The sequence below is a fragment of the Notamacropus eugenii genome, chromosome 1 (assembly GCF_028372415.1).
Source record: "Notamacropus eugenii isolate mMacEug1 chromosome 1, mMacEug1.pri_v2, whole genome shotgun sequence".
NCBI lineage: Eukaryota > Metazoa > Chordata > Mammalia > Diprotodontia > Macropodidae > Notamacropus > Notamacropus eugenii.
This window is the reverse complement of record NC_092872.1, coordinates 399,918,468-399,938,518: the sequence shown is the minus strand read 5'-3', so window position 1 is coordinate 399,938,518 and position 20,051 is coordinate 399,918,468. Positions and strand designations below refer to the sequence as shown.

Here is a 20,051-nt window from a genome sequence, read left to right as displayed (position 1 = left end):
GGTACAAACATTTAGCATCTATTAAATAGCTACCGTGTGCCAGGAATACAAATTTAAACTATGAAACAACCCAATTCATTCTAATGGAGGAGATAAGAAAAATAGATAGAAGTATATGCAGAGCAAATATGAAGCAAAGTGCTAAAATACAGCACGTTTTTGAGAGGGTGCTTAGGGGGAGTTGGAAAATCTTCATGCAGAAGATAGTGCTTGAGCAAGATCATAAAGAAAAAGAGGAAGCCTATGAAGTAGAGATGAGGAGAGAGGCCTGGGGAGCAGCCAGTGCCAAGCCATAGAGATGGAAAATTTAAAGTCATATGTGAGGAACAAAGAGAAGCCAGTTTGACTGAATCACAGTGTGCAGAAGAAGGAATAATGTCCATTGAGGCTGTAAAGATAGGTTGGGGCTAGGTCATTAATGGCTTTATTTTTTTTGTTGTTCTTTTATTTCTTTAATATTTTATTTTTCCCCAATTACATGTAAAAACAATTTTAACAATGGTTTTTAAAATTTTGAGTCCCAAATTCTTTCCCTCCTTCCTCAATCTCCTCATTGAGAAGGTAAGCAATTTGATATAGGCTATACATGTATAAATGGCTAAGCTAAACAGAGGAATTTATAATTTATCTGTTCCTGGAGGTGATAGGGAGCCATTGGAGTTTATTGAATAGGGGAGTCACAAGCTCACATCTCCACTTAAGGAAAATCACTTTGGCAGAAGTGTGATGAGAGTACTGGGCAAGCTGTTCCGATTACCTGGGGGGTGGGGGAGGTTGATGAGGGTCTGAACTAAGGTGGTAGCTGAGTATGTAAGAGAGGTGAGAGATGTTATGGAGCAAGATTTGGCAACTGATGAGATGTGTGGGGTGAGGTTACAGTTCTAGGAGATTGGAATAACGTTATTGGAAGAATTGTGCCTTCCACAAATAGGGAGATTCAGAAGTCAAATAAGTAAATAAGAAGTATTTCCAAAGTTACACAAAGCAGTTTCAAGAGCTCCAGAGCATTAATGCCTGTGGGGATCAGGAAAGGTCTCATGTAGGAGGTAGCACTGTGTTATGAATAAAATGAGAGATTCTATGGGGTGTGAAGAGGCAATGCATTCCAGATAAGGGGGGACCATCTGTACAAAAGTATAGAGGTGAGGAATGGAATTTTCGGTATGGATAAGAGACAGCGGGTGAAGATGGGATAGATGGTATTCCAGGCATAGAGAAAATTGTTGGATTTTAATGTTTCAACTTATCCCTTCTCTAGAACTCTTCATGGCAATGACATTTCCAATGTTCCGGAGGGCTCATTTAATGACCTGACCTCTCTTTCTCATCTGTAAGTAGCCACCCTCCTCTCCCTTTGCTTCCCCACTTGCACACACCACTCACCCACATCACACACACACACACACACACACACACACACACACACACACACACACACACAGGATTAGTTTACCTTATTGAATGGATGCATTGAGCCCATTTCTGGGCTATTAGTTTACTAACCTATATTTAATTTTGCTGAGCTGAGAGGCATCAGTCAGTGCCTTGTTGATAACTCGCCATGTCATTGTTCGAGCACAAGTGCTTATGATGTGTGCACCAAAGGACCCAACTCTATGGCTTTTTGAGAAATGTGCACAGGGAAAATGGCTGTTATTAATGACCCTTGTTGTTTTCTGTGAAGTACACTCCCAGCATTCTCCTGTCTTACATAGATAACTCCTATCTTATTCCCTGTGTTTTTATCATGACCTCCATAAAGACAGCTCCCCAGGGAACTTCAAATATTCAGGCTTGGACCCACAGGCTAATCCCTCAGCCTCCTTCACTCAAGGTTCTGGTGTCAGAGGTGTCTGTAAAAAAACAAGCAATCCGCTCTCTGTCTGAGCCTTCCTTTGAAAAGGACGAGTCTTCATTTCCCCTCATTTAGAGCCAGAGAACTCTTAGATTCCTTCCAACTCTGACATCCTATGATGCTATGAGTAAAGTAATAATGCTATGAGTAAAAAAAAATAGGCTTTTTAAAAAATTATAAAGCAATTCTCAGGGAAGAAAAGAATGACTTTTTCAAATCTCCTGCTCATGGCTAAACTTATGAACCTTGGGGAATATATGAGTATGGCAGCTAGCAATCAGGGAAGGATAACTGCTGATTTCCTTCTTCCCAAGAACTGGACAGATTTCTGCAGACTTTATCTTAGTTTTCTACACCTTCTTTCTGCCTCACAGAGGCAGGGGCTATGGTAGATGTTCATGAACCTGTTTTACAGAAAGATTGAGACCTTTTTTGTGTGAGGTCCCACAGTAAGCAGTGACAGAACTAGGAGTAAAACCTAAATTTCCTGAAAGCTACCTGAAGATTCTCTCCATTAGTCAGCGCTAGACACCCCAATTTTTAAAGTTTGGGCTCTTAAAGCCCCTTCTTTGGGAACATGTATTTGTATGATTCTAGAATTCCCTAGGAACTTGTGATCCCTTCTTTATTAGAGCCCTTTCTGCAGAATGGATTCCCCCATAAAAACAAATATGGGAGAAAGACTGATGCCTAGATCAATTGAGGTTCAAAAAGGTTTCCTAGTAGTGAAATGTTATCTGAATGGTAAAGAGAAAAATGGAATTTTGCAAGTGTGGAGAAGAAAATTTTCTCAAGTTGGAGAAGAAACTTGAAACAAAAGTTCAGGGATGAGAGGGTAATTGGGTGGGTTCACCTAGGTGGGGAAGGGAGTGTTTAGGGGTAAGAGTGTCCAAGGGTAACAGAGGCCTTATTTCTCAACTGATCACTGCCCCAAACCCCAAAAGACTTGCCCACTTGAACAGCTAAAAGCACACCAGTATATAATAAGATGAGCTTAACATTAAGATGGCTCCTAAAATATGGGACGTGTTACAAGAAGATGGAAGTCAAGGAAGACCTAATGGCTGGTACTCCTGCTTCTTCAGGGCCCTGGGAACCAACCCTCTGCACTGTGACTGCAGCCTACGCTGGCTTTCAGAGTGGGTGAAAGCAGGCTACAAAGAACCAGGAATTGCTCGCTGCAGCAGCCCTGAACACATGGCAGACAGACTCTTGCTGACAACACCCACCCACCGCTTCCAGTGTAAAGGTAGGAGGTGGGCCCTGAGACTACTGCAGACCTGTCCCTCCTTAGAGTTTTATATGTTGTTCTTCTTCATCCATTCTCTTACCCCCAAGACTTCTATCTTTCCTGTGGAGCTGCTTAGCATCTCTTGTCCACTCCCAAAATTGAGCATCTGACCCATCTGTAACTTCAGAACCCAGTACTATTTTTGTTCCCTAGGCTGGGAAGGGATGTGCTAGACAATGAAATTCACATTGAAATATATTCATCTATCTCCTCATCCTTTTCTTCCTTAACCTTCCCCTTCTCCTTCCTCTTAATCATCCCCAAAATAAAAAAAGGAGGACTCCTTAGAGCTTTGAGGAAAGGAGCTGCCTGGGTACAGTTCCAGGGAGTCATCTTAACCACATAAATGTTTTGTCATCTCCCAGCTGATGACAATAGCCCTAGTCCTTTCTGATTTTCTCCCTATCTCTCAAGCTGTTGAGAAATTCAAATATGTTTCTTAACATTTTTCTCCCCTCAGATTTTTACAAACCCTTTAGTATCTCTCCTGAGCAACCAATCTTTATGAACTAGAGAGAATGAGTGAAACAAAGAAAATGAGGAAGGGAGAAAATGGGGTGGGGAAAGAACAGCAGGCAAACATGTCACAATTCGGATTTTTCCCCCAAAAAATATAGATGATAGTTTTTCCTCCCAATCTGTCTATGTCCTTGCATGCCTGTCCCCAGTGTCCCAAATGTGGCTGAGATGACAGCCAGACTCTCTATTCGTCTTTTTCAAGGAGAATTTTACATTGCCCTTTTCCATATAATTTGTTTTAACTGAAATAGAGGGGAAGACACTTTGTTGTCGATACAGTGCATTGGGATTCAGGAGGCCTCCACTCAGACCAAGTGAGGAGGAGACTTACCAGTGGCCCTGACCCGTGCTGAAGTTTGGAAAAGTTGCATTGATTTTTGTTTTGTAAAAAGCTCATTTTTCATTCCTCTGTCTGCACCTGGAGCCTCTGAGGCCCAGAACCACAGAGACTTGCTAAAATTAAGGAGTCATCCAGAGACCGAGAAGAGCCATTGATCCCTAGCTTGAAATCAGGTTTGCCAGTCAGGTCTTTACTTGAGAATGTCAGACAGGCATTAGGCCTGATCCCAGCTCAGGGTCTTTGCCCTTCTTAGTAACCTCCTCTTCTCCCTTGCTCCCAATTAATAATAATAAAAAAGAGCTAACATTTATATGGCATTTTAAGGTTTGCTAAGTGGTTTACGTATATCAAGTCATTTAATCCTCACAACAACCATGTGACATAGGGGCTATTATTATCATCATCACTTTACAGATAAAAAAACTGAGGCACAGAGACATTAAGTGACTTGTCCAGGGTCACATAAGTAAGTAAATATCTAAGTCAGAATTCAAACTTCGATCATTCTGACTTAAGTCCAACACTCAAAGAACTGACAACAAGAAACAAATTAAGATAATTCATTTAACTCTAGAATGGTTTAAAGTTCTCTTACACTAAACGACACCTCTTTTCAACAGATCATCATCATAATTGCCTTCTTTGATAATGTTACCTCCTTTATTAAGAAGTATCATTATGCATTGCAGTGGGTGGGCAAACTAGGAGCTTGAGCGCTAGCCTCTGCCTTGCTTTTGTACGGTGTTTGAGCTCATTGATTTGTGCATTCTTAAATGTAATAAATCTTTATTTTAAAATATCAATATCATTCTTAGCATCTTGGACGTAGAAAAACAAATGGTAGGTTGCATTTGGCCCTCAGGGCATAATTTGCCAGCCCCTGCTATAGTTGGATAGAGAGCTAGACTTGGAATCAGGTAGAAGTTTCAATCCCACCAACACTTGCTAGTTGTGTGACCTTGGACAAGTTTTTGTTGTTCAGTTGATGTCTGACTCTTCATGATCTCATTTGGGGTTTTCTTAGCCAAGATGCCAGAGTGGTTTGCCATCTCCTTCTCTAGCTCATTTTATAGATGAGGAAACTGAGGCAAACAGAGTGAAAGTGACTTGCCCAGGGTCACACAGGTAGTGCCTGAAGACAAATTTGAACTGTCTTCCTGATTCCAGACTTTGCCCTCTATTCACTGTGACACTTAACCGCCCTTGGACAAGTTCCTTAACTTATCCCAGCCTGGGTTTGCTCATCTGTAGAGTGAAGGGATTGGGCAAGATGGCTTCCAAGGTCTCTTCCAGCTCTAATTCTATGCACAATACAAAAAGAGCCATTTAGACACAGTGCCTATCCTTCTGGACCATGTAGTGCAAAGTCCACCAGAGCTACCACAGATACTGAGAATATGTCAAGGCAGTGAACACTGCTCTTGTGGAGTACGCACCTAGGTCCCTCCCTCTGATTACCTTCCACCATCAACTAACTCTGCCTACCACAGTCTGGCCAAGGCTAATGGCATGAGGGTGAGTCAGAGCCTGGGAGTTCCAAGGTGGGGTAAACCAGGAGCCAGTACGGGGGGAGCAGATGAAGTCCAGGCACAAAACTTCCTGCGTTATGAAAAGATGCACTGAGTGTTTCTAATTACAGTGTATTGTTTGCAGATTAGCACTGAAATCAGATCAGACTAATTACAGTAATTGATTTGACTACAGAAGTGTTTTGAATGATTTCCCACTGTGATTGTTTCATCATCAGGCAGCAGCTGAATTAATGGAAACTTTCCTGGGGAGGACTGTTCTTCCTCAATAAAACCAGACTGAAACTGGGGCTAGTCATTGGCTGAAAGGGACAGAGAGGTACAGCAAGACAGGGCAGAGACTGACAGCAGGGGAACAAGGTAGGCAGAGATATTTGTGTGAAATCCTTTGGAGGCTCTAAATACTTTGTGATTTTGGCTTCCCAGGACCGGTGGACATCAACATTGCTGCCAAGTGTAACCCCTGCCTCTCTGGTCCATGCAAGAACAATGGGACATGTAGCCCGGATCCAATGGAGCTGTATCGCTGTTCCTGCCCTTATGGCTACAAGGTACCACCAGGAGTGACTTTCCCCTAATCAAGAATACACTTCTCACTTTCCCACCGTATTCTCCTTACTGATCAAACCCAATGGAGTGCACTTTCATCCAACCTTCACGTTTCCTTGATAAATCTGGATAATCCAAATCCATAGATAACCTCAAAACACTGGTTTCACTTTCACTCAGCCCAGGTTCACCCACCTAAGCTTTAGCCAGAAATACTGAAAATGCACAAAGTAGAGGCATCTGCATTTCTTGTCCTTGCCTTTACCCATCCTCCACTCTCTAAATACAATACAATGAGAAAGAAATTAGACATGGTCAATAAGAAAAAGAAACAGTAATGATAACTGACATTTATAAAGTACTTTAAGGTTTGCAAAGTATTTTTTCTCATCTGAGTTTCAAATGGTTATTGATTGGTTATTGATTGATTGAGGTACATATTGCAATTTACTGATGAGGAAACTAAATTTGAAGAGCTTATATGATTTACCCAAGGTCTCACAGTAAGAGTCAGAATCAAGAAGGGAACCCTGGGTCTTCCTGACTCCAAGTCCACTATTCTATCCCCTGTGCCACATTGGCTTCCAAAAAGGAGAAAGAATAAGAATTACCATGAGGAAGAGGGATCAGATGTATTTTCCTTGACCCAAGGAGAAAGACATACTGTAGGAGCAATGGGTAGAAGTTTCAAAGAGGCAAACTGAGACTTGAAGTAAGGAAGATGCTGTACTAGTGAGGACTGGATCCAAAAATGAGACAGATGAGGATGTCTGGAGGTGACAGGTCACCAAAGGTCCTCCAGCACAGGCTGTATGACCATCAATGAAGGATGCTGTGGAGAGTATCATTCTCAAGGTGTGAGTTATAAAGATGATAGTCATCAATATTATTATTAATAATATTGTGCAGCTCTTTATTCCTCCCTAGCTCCTAGCACACAATGTATTGCAAGTCCGCGTTGATGACAACTTGATCTTCATAACAGTTCTGTGAGGAGGAAAATGATGGTAGAGGTAGCTAGCATTTATATAACATTTTATGCTTTGCAAAGCACTTTGTGCATATCATCTTAACCCTGGAAGATAAGTACAGTAATATTCCCATTTTATAGATGAGGAAACTCAAGCAGACAGAGATTAAGTGACTTGCCCAAGGTCCCACAGCTAGTAAGTATCTGTGTGGCAAGACATGAACTTGAGTCTCCCTGACTCCCAAGCCCAGCATTCTATCCAGTGCATCATCTAAGTTTCCTCTATGATACAATTCCACTGATAATATTAATTTATGAAATTCATGAAAGTATAGTGAAGAGATTATAGTTATAGAATACTGCTTAACTGTTCTTCCTTTTTAGAAGGGAAGTGGTTTTCAAATAGGAATTGCTTTATTCATGTATTTCTATCCCCCAGCATTTAGCACAGTGCCTGGTTGTGTAGTAGGTGCTTAATCAATACTTATTGATTGATTATGGAAGGAAACATATATTTAGAAATAACTAATGTAAAAGCAAAAGGCTTCAATAAAACCTATTTTTAAAAGAAATTGAGGAAAATAGAATGCAAAGAGGTTAAGTGACTTCCTCAATGTCACATAAGTCATTGGCAGAGAGCCTCTTAGAAATAAGGTCTCCTGCTCCAATGCCCTTCCTACTGCCTCCTCAGATAATTAGCTTCAAAATACTCCAGGACCAAGGACTACCTCTTTGGAAGGAAAAAGAAGCCAAATTGAATAAATGAGAACCCCTCTATATTTTTGGAAAGCCTAAAAGGCAAGACACAAGGCAGAATAAAGGAGAATAACATGAGTACATACTCAGAAGGTCACAAGGTCATAGATTTAGAGCAAGAATAGATCTTAAAAGCTATCAGATCCAACCTCCTATTTTTGCAGGTTAAAAACAAATGAGACACAAAAATTTTAAGTGACTTACCCAAGTTCACACAGGCAGTAAGTGTCTCAGGTGCAATTTGAACCCTTCGTGTCTCCAGATCCAGTGGTCTAACCCCTATGCTGCCATGCTTTCTCCCAGACTGTTCTCTGACAATGATGCAGACTAAATCTAGAATACCTTACTGCCTTCTCCACATCCACTGCCAGAAGATGCTGCTCATCTAAAAATGATCTCACAGACTAGGATCAATTAACCACTCTCTGTATTCTCAGAATTTATATTCACCGTGTGAGTATAACTATGGAGGTGAATATCGTTGGAGGAGCGAAGTCTAGTGGCAGAAGTAGGGAGGCTTTAGCACAATAGCAGGAAAGAAACAAGCACTTTTAAGTACCTACTATGTGTCAGATACTTTAAAATATTTCATTTGGTCCTCAGGACAACCCTGGGAAGTAGGTACTATTATCATCCCTATTTTACAGTTGAGGAAACTGAGGCAGACAGATGTTAAGTGACTTGCCCAAGGTCACACAACTAATGTTCCTAAGGTCCCATTTGAACTCAAGTCTTCCGGATTTTAGGTCCAGTGCACCTCTGTTCACTGCCCCACTTAGCTGCCTCTAATGTTTCTAAAAGTATGGCCTGGTCACCCCTGGGGATCCCTGAGGTCCTTTCATGAGATCCCCAAGGTGACAACTACTTTTATAATAATATTAATTTCTAATATCATAAACATGAATAGATATGACCCACATGAAAAGGTCTTTGGAATTCTTAATGGTTTTTGAAGAGTATAAAGGGGACCTTGAGACCAAAAAGTTTAAGAACTTCTTCTTTAGCATTTAGTGGTAACCCTAACCCAAAAAAAGGGCATTTAGGGTTAGAGTCGGAGGCACAGTTAGAGTTAGGTGATGAACTAGGTGATCTTTAAGGCCCCTTTCAGCTCTATTTTTATGAAATTCTGACCAACAATTTGTCTGTGGTCCTGGACACAATAGAAAATTATGTAATGTGTTTCATGACTGTCAGTAAACCCCAGCTGTGCAGAACTGCCCACTTGGCCTGGTGTTTCTCCCAGTGGCCTTCACCTGAGACCCAACCCCCTCCACTTCATCCTCAATCTCAGTTCCTCCAAAACTGGACCCCAGTGTGGAAGCACTAGACACCCAAGAGATCTGTCCACAAATGAAGCTGAGATGAACTGGGAACATAGGCTGGGGGGACCCCACTAAGCCAGTTCTCCAAACATGATGGATGTGTTTCTTATCTATAAGCTTAGGACCCACTACAAGCTTAATGACTTGGAACTCACTGCAGTCCTAAGGACAGGACTCATAAGGCAGTTATTCCAGTGGTCCCTAGCCGATGGTATCAGAGTGCCACCTATAGGCCTTGGCCGGATGGGATGAAATGCAGGCCATTGACTATCCCTTTGAGCTGCACAGGAATGTAGCCATTATTGCACCAGCAAGCTGCTCACTGAGTTTATAGACACAGAAGTGTCCTGAAATATGTTCCTTTGCGTACTTGGCTATTAGTGGGAGCCTGAAAGAAGAGTTGAAGACCCTAGGTTAGAATGTTCAGGAGCTGCACTACAAAGCCCCTCTCTAAAAAGGCATAGAGCTGGGGTTCCAGAATGAGGACTGTCTTGTCATCTGGCTCTTCCTCACTCCCAAGTTTGACTACCCTGGAAAATAAAAAAGCTCACAGCTCCTAAGATTTAGAACCACCATTAGAGGTCATCTAGTACAGTCCCTTCCTTTGGCACATAAAGAAACTGAGATTCAGAGAAGGAGGTTGCCTGCTCAAAGTCAAGCAAGGAACGAGTAGCATCCTCTCCTGACTCAAAATCTAGCATACTTTCCATCACACCACACTATGCTCCAAGGAGAGAGGAATAATAAAAACCCTGATAGTAACTTAGATTTGTGTAGAGTTTTATTATTTGTAAAACTTCTTAAATACACGATTTCATCTGAAAGTCTATGACTAGCACTGAGCCCCTGTGACTAATATGATATCATTCTGCATTAAGCAAGGCATAGTATCCAAGATGATGGAGCTGCAATAGGCCCACCACAGGCTGAACCCTGATTAGCCTCCATATGTAATGTTGTGTTGAGTTTTTTTGTGCCATGTTGTAGAATAGTTTGAGAATAAGTAGAAGTGGGTGACCAGGAAGGTGAAGGGTCCCAAGTTTATGTTTCATGAGGATCAGTTGTAGGAAGTGAGGTTGTTTAGCCTAAAAAAGATATTTAGGGGGACAGAAGGACCGGTGTGTAGGAGAGGGACAAGGCCTGCTCTGCTTTAACCAAGAGATCAAAACCAGGGTCAGTGAGTGGAAGCTACAAAGAGGCAAATTTAGGCTTGACTTCTAGAAAAACTTCCTAAAAATGAGATCCTTCAAAGAGTGGAATGGACTGCCTTGGGAGGGAATGGGTTTGCCCTCCTTGGAGCTGTTAGGTCTCCAGCGACCGGAGGACCAGTGGGCCATTTTGTTGTAAGGGAGATTCTTGTTCAGGAAGGGATTAAACTAGATAAGCCCCAAGGGATGCTTTAACACTGACACTATAATTATAAAGCTGCTGAGGAGAAAGAGGACTTTCAGCTAGCCTGTAAGAGTAAAAAGTTGGATGAATGAAAAGAAATTCATTCACAAGTATCTACTGAGTGGTTGTGTTTAGCACTGAGGTCTACAAAAAAAATGATGAGATGTGAGCTGCTAACTTCAGCCAGGCTCTTCTTGCTGGTGGAGGGTGGGATGAAGTTGGACCATAACGGAAAGCTAGAGATCTGAGCTGCTAACTTCAGCCAGGCCCTTCTACAGTTGTGAGCCTGTGATCAGCACAGGCACCTCCAAGACAATCTCTTTCCCTTTTCCTTTGCTTTAGGGGTAAACTACAACTCACTTGGAGTTTGATAGGATGCTAATACTCAGAGCCCCTGTTACTCATTTAGTAAACTGAGGAGGAGCTTTGACCGTCTAACCTGGTCCATCTTGCTCAGCTCAGATGCTTCCCAGGTCGGGCTTATATCCTCCTTTAATCAGTGAAGAAAGATGGGGCGCAAGGCTGAGATGCAGAAAGCTCACTGGCCCAAGAATCATCCTGTATGTGGCTGCTGTGCCAAAGAATCTAGTTCCATCTGGACTTGATGCCAACTCCCAAAGATGAGATTCTTCTCCTCTTGAATTCTTATACTTCCAGAGGTTAAAAGACTGGAGAAGAGCAGGCCATAGGTAACAAATGAAGCGAGACAAAATCAGAGAAGGGCTCAGGGATGCAGGAAGGAGAGGGATTCAGAGAGCCCAGAGCAAAAAAGAAAACTTATATCACAGAGTCCTTTGATAGAGTTCAACAAGACCTATATTTAAATCCCAATTCTGATACTCACCAGGTATATGACCATAGCCAAAGTAATTTTACCTTTCTGAACCTCAGTTTCCTGATCGTAAAATATGAATAATAATAATAGCTATATTACTTGCCTCACATGAGGCTCAAATGAAATTATGTATTCATTACTAAGTGCCTATTATATGCCAGGTTCTGAGTGAGGTGCTACGGATACAAAGGACAAACACAGAACAGTCTCTGCTCCCAAGGAGTTTATTACTGAGGAAAAACAACATGATAAATAAATAAATACAAAATACAAGTAATTTCTAGAGGAGTGGGAAGTGACAATTGGAGGGAATTAGGAAAGACCTGCTATAAGAAGAGAGCAAAGTCTCAAAAGAAACTATAGATTTTATAGATAAAGGTAAAAAAATTAAGGTTAAGGTTAAGGTTGAAGAGCTACATTAATACAGTTGTTATTACCATTTCTAGTATCATCACTGAGGCTTACAAAGCATTTTCCTGGCAACCTGGAGAGGTAGATAGGGCAAGTATCACTATATGCATTTTATAGAAAAGGAAACTGGGCCCCTCAGAAGTAAAATGGCCGTGGCCATAAGGCTGGTGTCTAGGTGAGAATTTAAACCTGGTTCTGATCCCATGACTTGACAACTCACCTAGTCCGACCCCCTTATTTTGCAGATGAGGGAACAGGCTCAGAGATGGCAAATGACTTGTCTAAAGCCACAGAGGTAGTTCATTACTGGGCTAAGCTGGTTGCCTGACTCCTAGGCCAGTACTCGGCCCTGCTCTCAATCACCAACTTATATAAGCTATTCTCCAGGCTGGAGTTCCCCATCAGTCTCAGGTGGTGCATGCCAAATGTAACATGCCGGGGGTTACTGACTATAACATTGTGAATTGGCAGGGATGACTATGTGTCAGCTGCTGCCCTCATACAACTGGCTATAATATGTGATTTCTATAAAACCCAATATGAGAACAGACAGTGATCTTCAAGGGCACTGGAGGGAGGAAGGCATTTATTTATAGCTTGTTTGCAGACATATGAATGTCTACAAAGACTTTCAAGGGATGCAAAAGGAGGCCTTGGCTTTTGCTAAAGCTGTTGATGCCCAGGCTTGCATTCATTGACAGGGCTGGGCAGGCATGCGTGCTCAGTTATAAACACAGTGATCAGAAAAGCTTTTTGGCTCTTATATACTTGTCAACATCCTCAAGTGGAGGTGAAAAGGCAAATGGTATGTGTTCTAGTGGAAAGAATAGTACACTGAGAATCTTAGGAGACCCAAGTCATTGTTCTGCATTTGCCAATGATGCCCAGGTTGACTTTGTAGAAGTAACTTCTCTTGCCTGGCCCTTGGTTTCCTCATCTATAAAACTGGGAGAGGAGTTGAATACAATGATCTTTAAGGCCCCCTTTTTAAAAAATTTTATTAATTTGTTTTCAGTTTTCAGCAATCACTTCCATAAGTTTTACATCTTCTCCTCCTGCCTCTGCCTTCCCTCCCTGAGATAACATGCAGTCTTATGTAGGTTCTACACATATATTCTTATTAAATACATTTTCACATTAATCATGTTGCACAGAAGAATTAAAACAAAAGGGAGAAACCATGAGAAAAACCAAACCAGAACCAATCATAACATAAAAGATAAGAGTCTGCTTCATTCTGTGTTCTAATTCCATAGTTCTTTCTCTGGATGTGGATGTCATTTTGCCTCTAGAGTCTTTTAAAGTCTCTTTTAGTTGTGATATTATTTTATTACTAGTAGAGGTCCTTAAAAGTTTTGGTGAAGAGTGGGAGAAAGTGTCCCACTAGAAACTCGTGACTTAAATAGAAACTTTGGATATTTGTCCATTGTCCTTATCCCTATTGCTCCTGTGTCATCCCTGAAACTAATTAAGAGTTTGTAATGATTTCTCCCATCCCTTGAGAGGGAAGAACCAAGATAAGGGGGAAAGTTCTCATGGTTGTGAGTGAATAGCTGAAAAAACTATGCCACCAACCCATCAGATGAAAAATTGCAAAGTTGCAACAATTGAATATTTCCAAATATTTGTATTTTGGTGCTGTGTGAATCAAATATCCAGTATTTGGCTGATTTTTTTCGAAGATTCAGTCTCATGCAGACACACCATGCCCCCGTCTTCCAGATTGGGTCTGAAAGTGTTGCTACTTTCAGTGGTTACTGAAGCCCAGCCTGCTTGAATAGTGACCCGGTTCCCCCAGCCCTGCCCTATATTCACATTGGAAAAGTTGAGTCTCTAAGATAATAGAAAGGGGAATGTGGCCAGGGAACGTCATAAATCTTGTGGATTTAAATAAAAATGAGGCTGGAAAGAATGGAGTTGACCTAATTTTCTAAAAATTGACAATAGTGATTTATTAACGAGGACAAGGAAGTCACTGAAAAGTGCCACCGTCATGCCCAATTACAGTTTCATCAAGTGCCAGGCACTGCTGCCTGAATCTGAATTACATTCAAGAAAGGCGCAAAACACATTCTCCAATCAGGGTTTGACGCTGAGTCGCTAATTCCTGAAGAATATATTGAAGCAGGTAGATCAGTGGGAATGCCCCATGTACAGTGACATCTTCCCCCCGCCCCCAGAGCTGTTCTCCTTCCATTGTCCTTCAGGGTTCCATCCTGGCACTTCTCTCTGAGTTCTTTGTCACTGTTCAGTTATTGCAGTCGTATCCAACTCCATGACTTCACTGGGGGTTTTCTTTGCAAAGCTACTGGAGTAGTTTGCCATTTCCTTTTCCAGCTCATTTTACAGATGAGGAAACTAATTAGGGCCAAAAAAAAAGTGACTTGCCCAGAGTCACACAGATAGTAGGTGTCTGAGGATGGATTTGAACTCACGGAAATGAGTCTTCCTAACTCGAGGCCCTAAGCACTCTATCCACTGTACTACCTAACTGCCCCAACATCCTCTTTTTAGATTAGCAATTTTCACCTAATTCCCTATTTTTAAGATTCCTTTCTCTGAGGAGAAACAAGCTGACTTGGGATGAATTTGGAACCAATTTTAATAAATGCTGTTCATCTACTCACTTATTCATGTATTAAATTAAAATATAAAGCAGTTTATAAGTGTCAGTCAGTCAAAGTAGTCAGTAAGTACCTACTGTATGCCAGGCACTATGCTAAGTGGAGAGGTCAGCATGGGTTTGCATGACTGCAGTGGTGGGCACATATTAGGCAAGAGTGGGAAAGATAAGGGTTGGAAAAATAAGGAAAGAGCCAGCATATGACAGGCCCTGTCAGCTAGATGTAGAGATCATAGGATCATAGATGGAGAGCTGGTGGCCAACTTAAAGGTCATCAAATCCCAATCCCCTCCTTTTATAGATGAAGAAATTGTGGTTTGTCCAGGGTCATATAATTACTGAATCTTGGAGGTGAGATCTGAACCCAGATCTTCCCAATTCCAAGTTCAACACTCTACCCAGACTGCCTTTCCACTTCTATATGGCCTTAGAGCTGCTTTTGGCAACCAGGTGACAGTAATGGAATTAGAGTCAAGAAGACCTAATCTCACACACTTAGGTCAATTTAATTCAACCTTTATTGAATGCTTACTGTTTGTGAAGCATTGTGCTGGGTGTTGTGGAAGGAAGTGCGATAAATACAACCAGTCCCTGCCTTTAAGTAACTTACTTTCTAATGTGGAAACATAACATGGGCACTGATCAGTAAACAGAGTATCAGGTATTTTGAGGGAGTTTCTCTCCAGCCCTAGCCCTGGGCAGAACTGTCATATAGGCAAAGTGTTAGCCCTAACTTCCATTTTCTGCACCCCTCAAGTGCCCAAAGCCCTCCCCCACCCCCAACTCTTATCCTCATCCAAACTCTACTCTCAGAAAAGGATCTGGTATCTTTCATTTCTACCAGCATTTAAATTTCTCATTGGACTTTAACATCGAGGGAATATTTGTATGTAAAAATCCTAATGCCTCGCTGCTGAATAAAAAAAGATTTTGGGGCATCTTCTTAAAGGGAGAGCACATGATTTGGGGACACAGAAGGGCCTCCTCTGCAGCCCTGAAGTCACATAAGGATGCAGAATTCAATCTCACTTAGAAACTAGGACCATCCTTTGTCTGAGATCCTTCAGTTTTCTATCACTGTATTATCATGCTCATGGTAAGCAGGCTACTTTTCTTTAGCCATTCATTGTTTATGGTGCTATAACAAGAGGTCTGAAGAGACCAGGGCTCTGACCTCAGGTAGCCCCGATTTCTGGGACAGAAATGGTGGTCTGGATGTATATACAGAGGACATACATGCCCCAGAGTGGACGCAATATTGCTCAAGTATGAGCAGTGAGGTATGTGGTGTGAAGGAGGCAGGGATCACAAGACATCATGGTAGGATGGACAAAGTCAGGGTTTAGAGTCAGAGCACCTTGGTTTGAACCTGAACTCTCCAACTTACTATCTCTGAGACTTTGTCCAAGTCCTTTGACCTCTTTGAGCCTCATTTTCCTCATCTATAAAAAGAAAGGGTTGATTAGATGGCTGCTTCAGTTCTTTCTGGCTTTTAATTGATGATCCTGTATTATGATCCTATCCAAGGTAAGTGAAAAGGAAGGTTGACCTTCTTGAATAAGAACCTGCCCCCACCAAAGGATACCAGAATCCCCAGCTTCACCACTAAAGATTAACTTGCCCTCATTCTAGATCACACCCTGTTGTAGGCAGCAGCAGAGCAGGAGAGGGAGAAGGGATTTTCCCAGCCAGATGGGGAACAGGTGGCATGGCAGTGGGTGGCTTCCCATTAGTGCCCATGGCTGGCAAAGTGGCCAGGCCACAGAGCATGTGGCTCTGAAACAAAAGCAGCAGGAGCTTCCCACTCCCTCCTCCACCCTGGATGCCACCCTTCTTAGCCCTCTGGGAGGTAACTTCCCAAGATAATGATGCCAGGCTGCTTGGCAGAGAAGCCAGGCAGCAGGCAGGGCCACTTGCCAAGGCTCAGGTGCATCCCTAGCCCATCTGCCAGCCTGGTTTGGTTGACAGGAGGAGTCAGGGCTCCCAGCAGGGTCATGGTGTGTGGCTTCAGAAAAGGACTCTACACCGAAGAGTCTTGGTGTCTCTCTCTGTCTCTCTCTGTCTCTGTCTCTCTCTGTCTCTCTCTCTCTCTCTCTGTCTCTCTGTCTCTCTCTCTCTCTCTCTCTGTCTCTCTGTCTCTCTGTCTCTCTCTCTCTCTTTCTCTCTCTCATCTCTCTCTCCCCCTACCTCTCTCTTCCTCCCTCTCTCCTTCACACCAAACAGCTGACCAGACATGCCAGTTCCAATCCTCCCAACCTCAGAAAGCTCACAAGGATAGGATAAGGGAGGAGATAATCCCGAGGGAAAGTAATTGTGCTTTCCAGAGACCTGCTGAACACACAGCCAACTCTCCTCAAACACATCTTGGCATTCTCTGGAAAACAAAGGCACTTTTCCCATACTTTTTGTCCCCATAAGGACCTCCTAAGGCCAGCTCATCCACAGAGGGCATCATTAACCTGGTATATCTTCCTTCTTTTCTCCAGGGCCGGGATTGCAACATACCCATCAACACGTGCATCCAGAATCCTTGTCAGCATGGAGGGACCTGCCACCTCAGCGAGACCAATAGAAATGGATTCAGGTAGCTGGAACTCCTAAGGCACTCTCCCTCACTTCCCAAAGGAACTCAGACTTCAACAGGAAAGCTTTAAATTAGAATCCCCTGGGACCCAGACAGGCAACTGAAGGACATGATTGTGCCCACTTAAAGACATCAGGATGCCCTCCCAAGTTCTTCCCATCTTGCCTTGTGACAGTTAGAATGTGGGTGACAGAGCATGATTGAGGATTGAAGTCACACGTCTTCTGGTCTTGGCCCAGAATTCCCCTAGACCTCACTCAGATCCACCTCAGCTTCTCTCACAGAGACTGCCTGAGTCATCCTCCCTTCTCTTCTCTTTACCTCATAATCAATCAGACAATCAGTAAACATTTATTAAGCTCCTGCTTTGTGCCAAGTGTTGTGCTAAGTGCTTGGAATCTTCACTGTAACTCAGTGGCCTAAAGCATTAAGACCTCAGGATTTGGGAGGATGAGACCATTTGAATCTGGGGGAAGGGGGGGGTTGTCCCAACCAAGGGTCTCAGCTCCTACCTCTCCCAGACCCTTGAGCACCCTGTGTAGCAGGCCCAGGCTCTGCCAAGGAGAGCATTTCAAGGGCCCTGTTTCATGAAACTTTGGACGCAGAAGGCAGAAGCCTCAAATAAGGGGCACAGACTAGGGGTTCTGAAATTTGAACCTATCAAGAGTGGGAATTCAACCCACAACTGCCCCAGGAGTCTGGAGATGAGTTTGCTAGCAGGCAGAGGAGGGGATGTAGAGGCAGTTTGATGTCAAATTCTCTGAAACCATCACAGCCAAAAGGGAAAAATAAGTGACTATCAGAGGCATTACGGGAAGAGGCCCTCCTTAGCCTGTCTACTGTGTGGTCTGTGAAAGAAATTATCTTTTCTCTCTCTGTTCCTCTCCCTGGAGGGCCTAGCCTGTACATACATTTGCCTGCCAAGCCTGTCAAATCTTTACTCTTGTAAACTGAAACTTAAGTTGAGGTTAGTTTTCCTGCCTGAGAAATGCCAAGCCACCCACTCCCTGGTGCTGGGGCTCACATATAGGTAGTGAATGGGGAGGGGGGGGAGGAGACCACATGGAAATCATAGGGAGGTGGTGATACGGACAGGCCAGAGGCAGGAAATGCACCTCAAGGGCTGAAACCTCAGCCTTAGGCCCTGTGCCCACCCACGGGATCCAGGGGTGAGCAAAAGGTTGCTTCACAGTGTGAGGGACTCTATTTCTCATGTTTGGCTCTCGTACCAAGCCAGTTAGGTGAAGACTTAGCCAGCGGCACGATCCAGTGGGGATTGGTTCCATCCCCAACAGATGAGGGACTTAAGCTCATCTTTCTGACTTAGAAACAACTTTTGGGGCTGTTTTGTGGATATGCATGTGGATGTTTTTTCTTTTTTTTAATTGAATTATTTTATTTGTTTTCAGTGTTTGACAGTCACTTCCATATATCTTAGATTTTTTTTCCACTCCCTTTCCCTCTTTCCTCCCTCCCTCCCTGAGATGGCATATAATTTTATATGGGTTCTACATGTACATTCCTATTAGAAGCATGTTGCATAGAATATTTAAAATGAATAGGAGAAACCATAAAACAAACCAAAACATAATACAAAAGAAAATGGTCTCTTTCTATCTGTGATCCAATTCCATAGTTCTTTCTCTGGACATGGAAGGTGTTTTGCCTCAAAAGTGCATTAGAAATTTTTTAAGTCCATGCATTTCAATGAAGTACTAAGTCTACCAGAAAAATTCCCTGCACACTGTGGTTGTTGCTGTGTACAGAGTTCCCCTGGTTCTGCTCCTTTCACTCAGCATCAGTTCATATAAGTCTTTCCAGGCTTCCTTGAAGTCTTCCTGTTCATCATTTCTTATAGCGCAATAGTATTCCATTACGTTCATATACCACAACTTGTTCAGCCATTCCCCAGTTGATGGGCATCCTCTTGATTTCCAGTTTTTGGCCACCACAAAGAGAGCTGCTATAAATATTTTTGTACATGTGGGACCCTTTCCCATTTTTATGATCTCTTTGGGATGGAGTCCCAGAAGCGGATTGCTGGGTCAAAGGGTATGCACATTTTTGTAGACCTTTGGGCATAGTTCCAAACTGCTCTCCAGAAGGGTTGGATCAGCTCACAGCTCATGCTTGGTTTTTCTTAAGGAAAAGTTTCAGATATTGCAAGACCAAAATGAAGCAGATTCTTATTCCATGTTTCTGAGACAGATCTAAATTCCCACTGAAGGTAAATCATTTCCTTTTGTTGGCCAGAGTCAAAAAGCATCTACTTTATGGGGCAAAAAGTCATTGAGTAAGGGCCCTGAGGTGGAAAAACCAAAGATAATGCTATACTTTTCAAGGGGGTAGTTGGAGATGGGGTGGGGCCAGAGTGACAGTATGTAACAGTCCTGAGCCTTTGGACACGCTGTGCCCAATGACCCTTGCATCTTGATGTCATGCTTTCTCAACTTTGGGGAGTATATTACAATTTGACCCCGGGTATAAAATAACTCTTTTTCTTTAGGTCAAAAGCATATATAGAGAGGGGGGACAAGAGGATGGTGCTGATCAAGAAGAGCCTCCTGGATTGTCCTAGAAATACCTAGAGATTCTGAATGAAAGTTTCCCTAGTAGGTTTTATTCTTTCAACTGATCAGTTCATAAAGCACTGGATTTGGAGTCAGGAGAGCTGTCTTTGGATCCCAGCTCTGCTCCTCATTACCTGTGTGACTCTGAGCATAGTCTCTTCACCTATCTAGGCTTCAGTTTTCTCAGCTGTAAAATGATGGGGTCAGACTAGACCAATAGTGTCAAATTCAAATAGAAATGAGGACCACTAAAACATAAGGATTCCTGTGGCCTCCATATTGACTTAGAAAACTACATATTCACATTATCTGTACACTATTGCATTTTTATTCATTTTGTTGAGTACTTCTCTATTACATTTTCATCTGATTTGGGCCACTCAGGAGTGTTGAAGCAGGCAGGTAACTTGCAGGCAACATGTTTGACACCTCTGGATTTCCTTCAAACTATCAATACTTGAGTCAACCCTTAAGAGGACGATCTCTAAGCGTGATACCATTAGCA

At 42.7% G+C, this 20,051-nt stretch overlaps 1 protein-coding gene across 2 annotated transcripts in view; it reads left to right on the top strand.

Annotated features, from left to right (window-relative positions):
* SLIT3 (slit guidance ligand 3) overlaps positions 1 to 20,051 on the top strand; it is a 796,526-nt gene that overhangs the window by 734,569 nt on the left and 41,906 nt on the right. For both annotated transcript variants that reach the window (XM_072630930.1, XM_072630932.1), the window contains 4 exons: positions 1,259 to 1,330; positions 2,941 to 3,104; positions 5,961 to 6,085; positions 16,879 to 16,976. In XM_072630930.1, the coding sequence (XP_072487031.1) occupies positions 1,259 to 1,330; positions 2,941 to 3,104; positions 5,961 to 6,085; positions 16,879 to 16,976 (459 nt within the window). The remainder of the gene's footprint in view (positions 1 to 1,258; positions 1,331 to 2,940; positions 3,105 to 5,960; positions 6,086 to 16,878; positions 16,977 to 20,051) is intronic.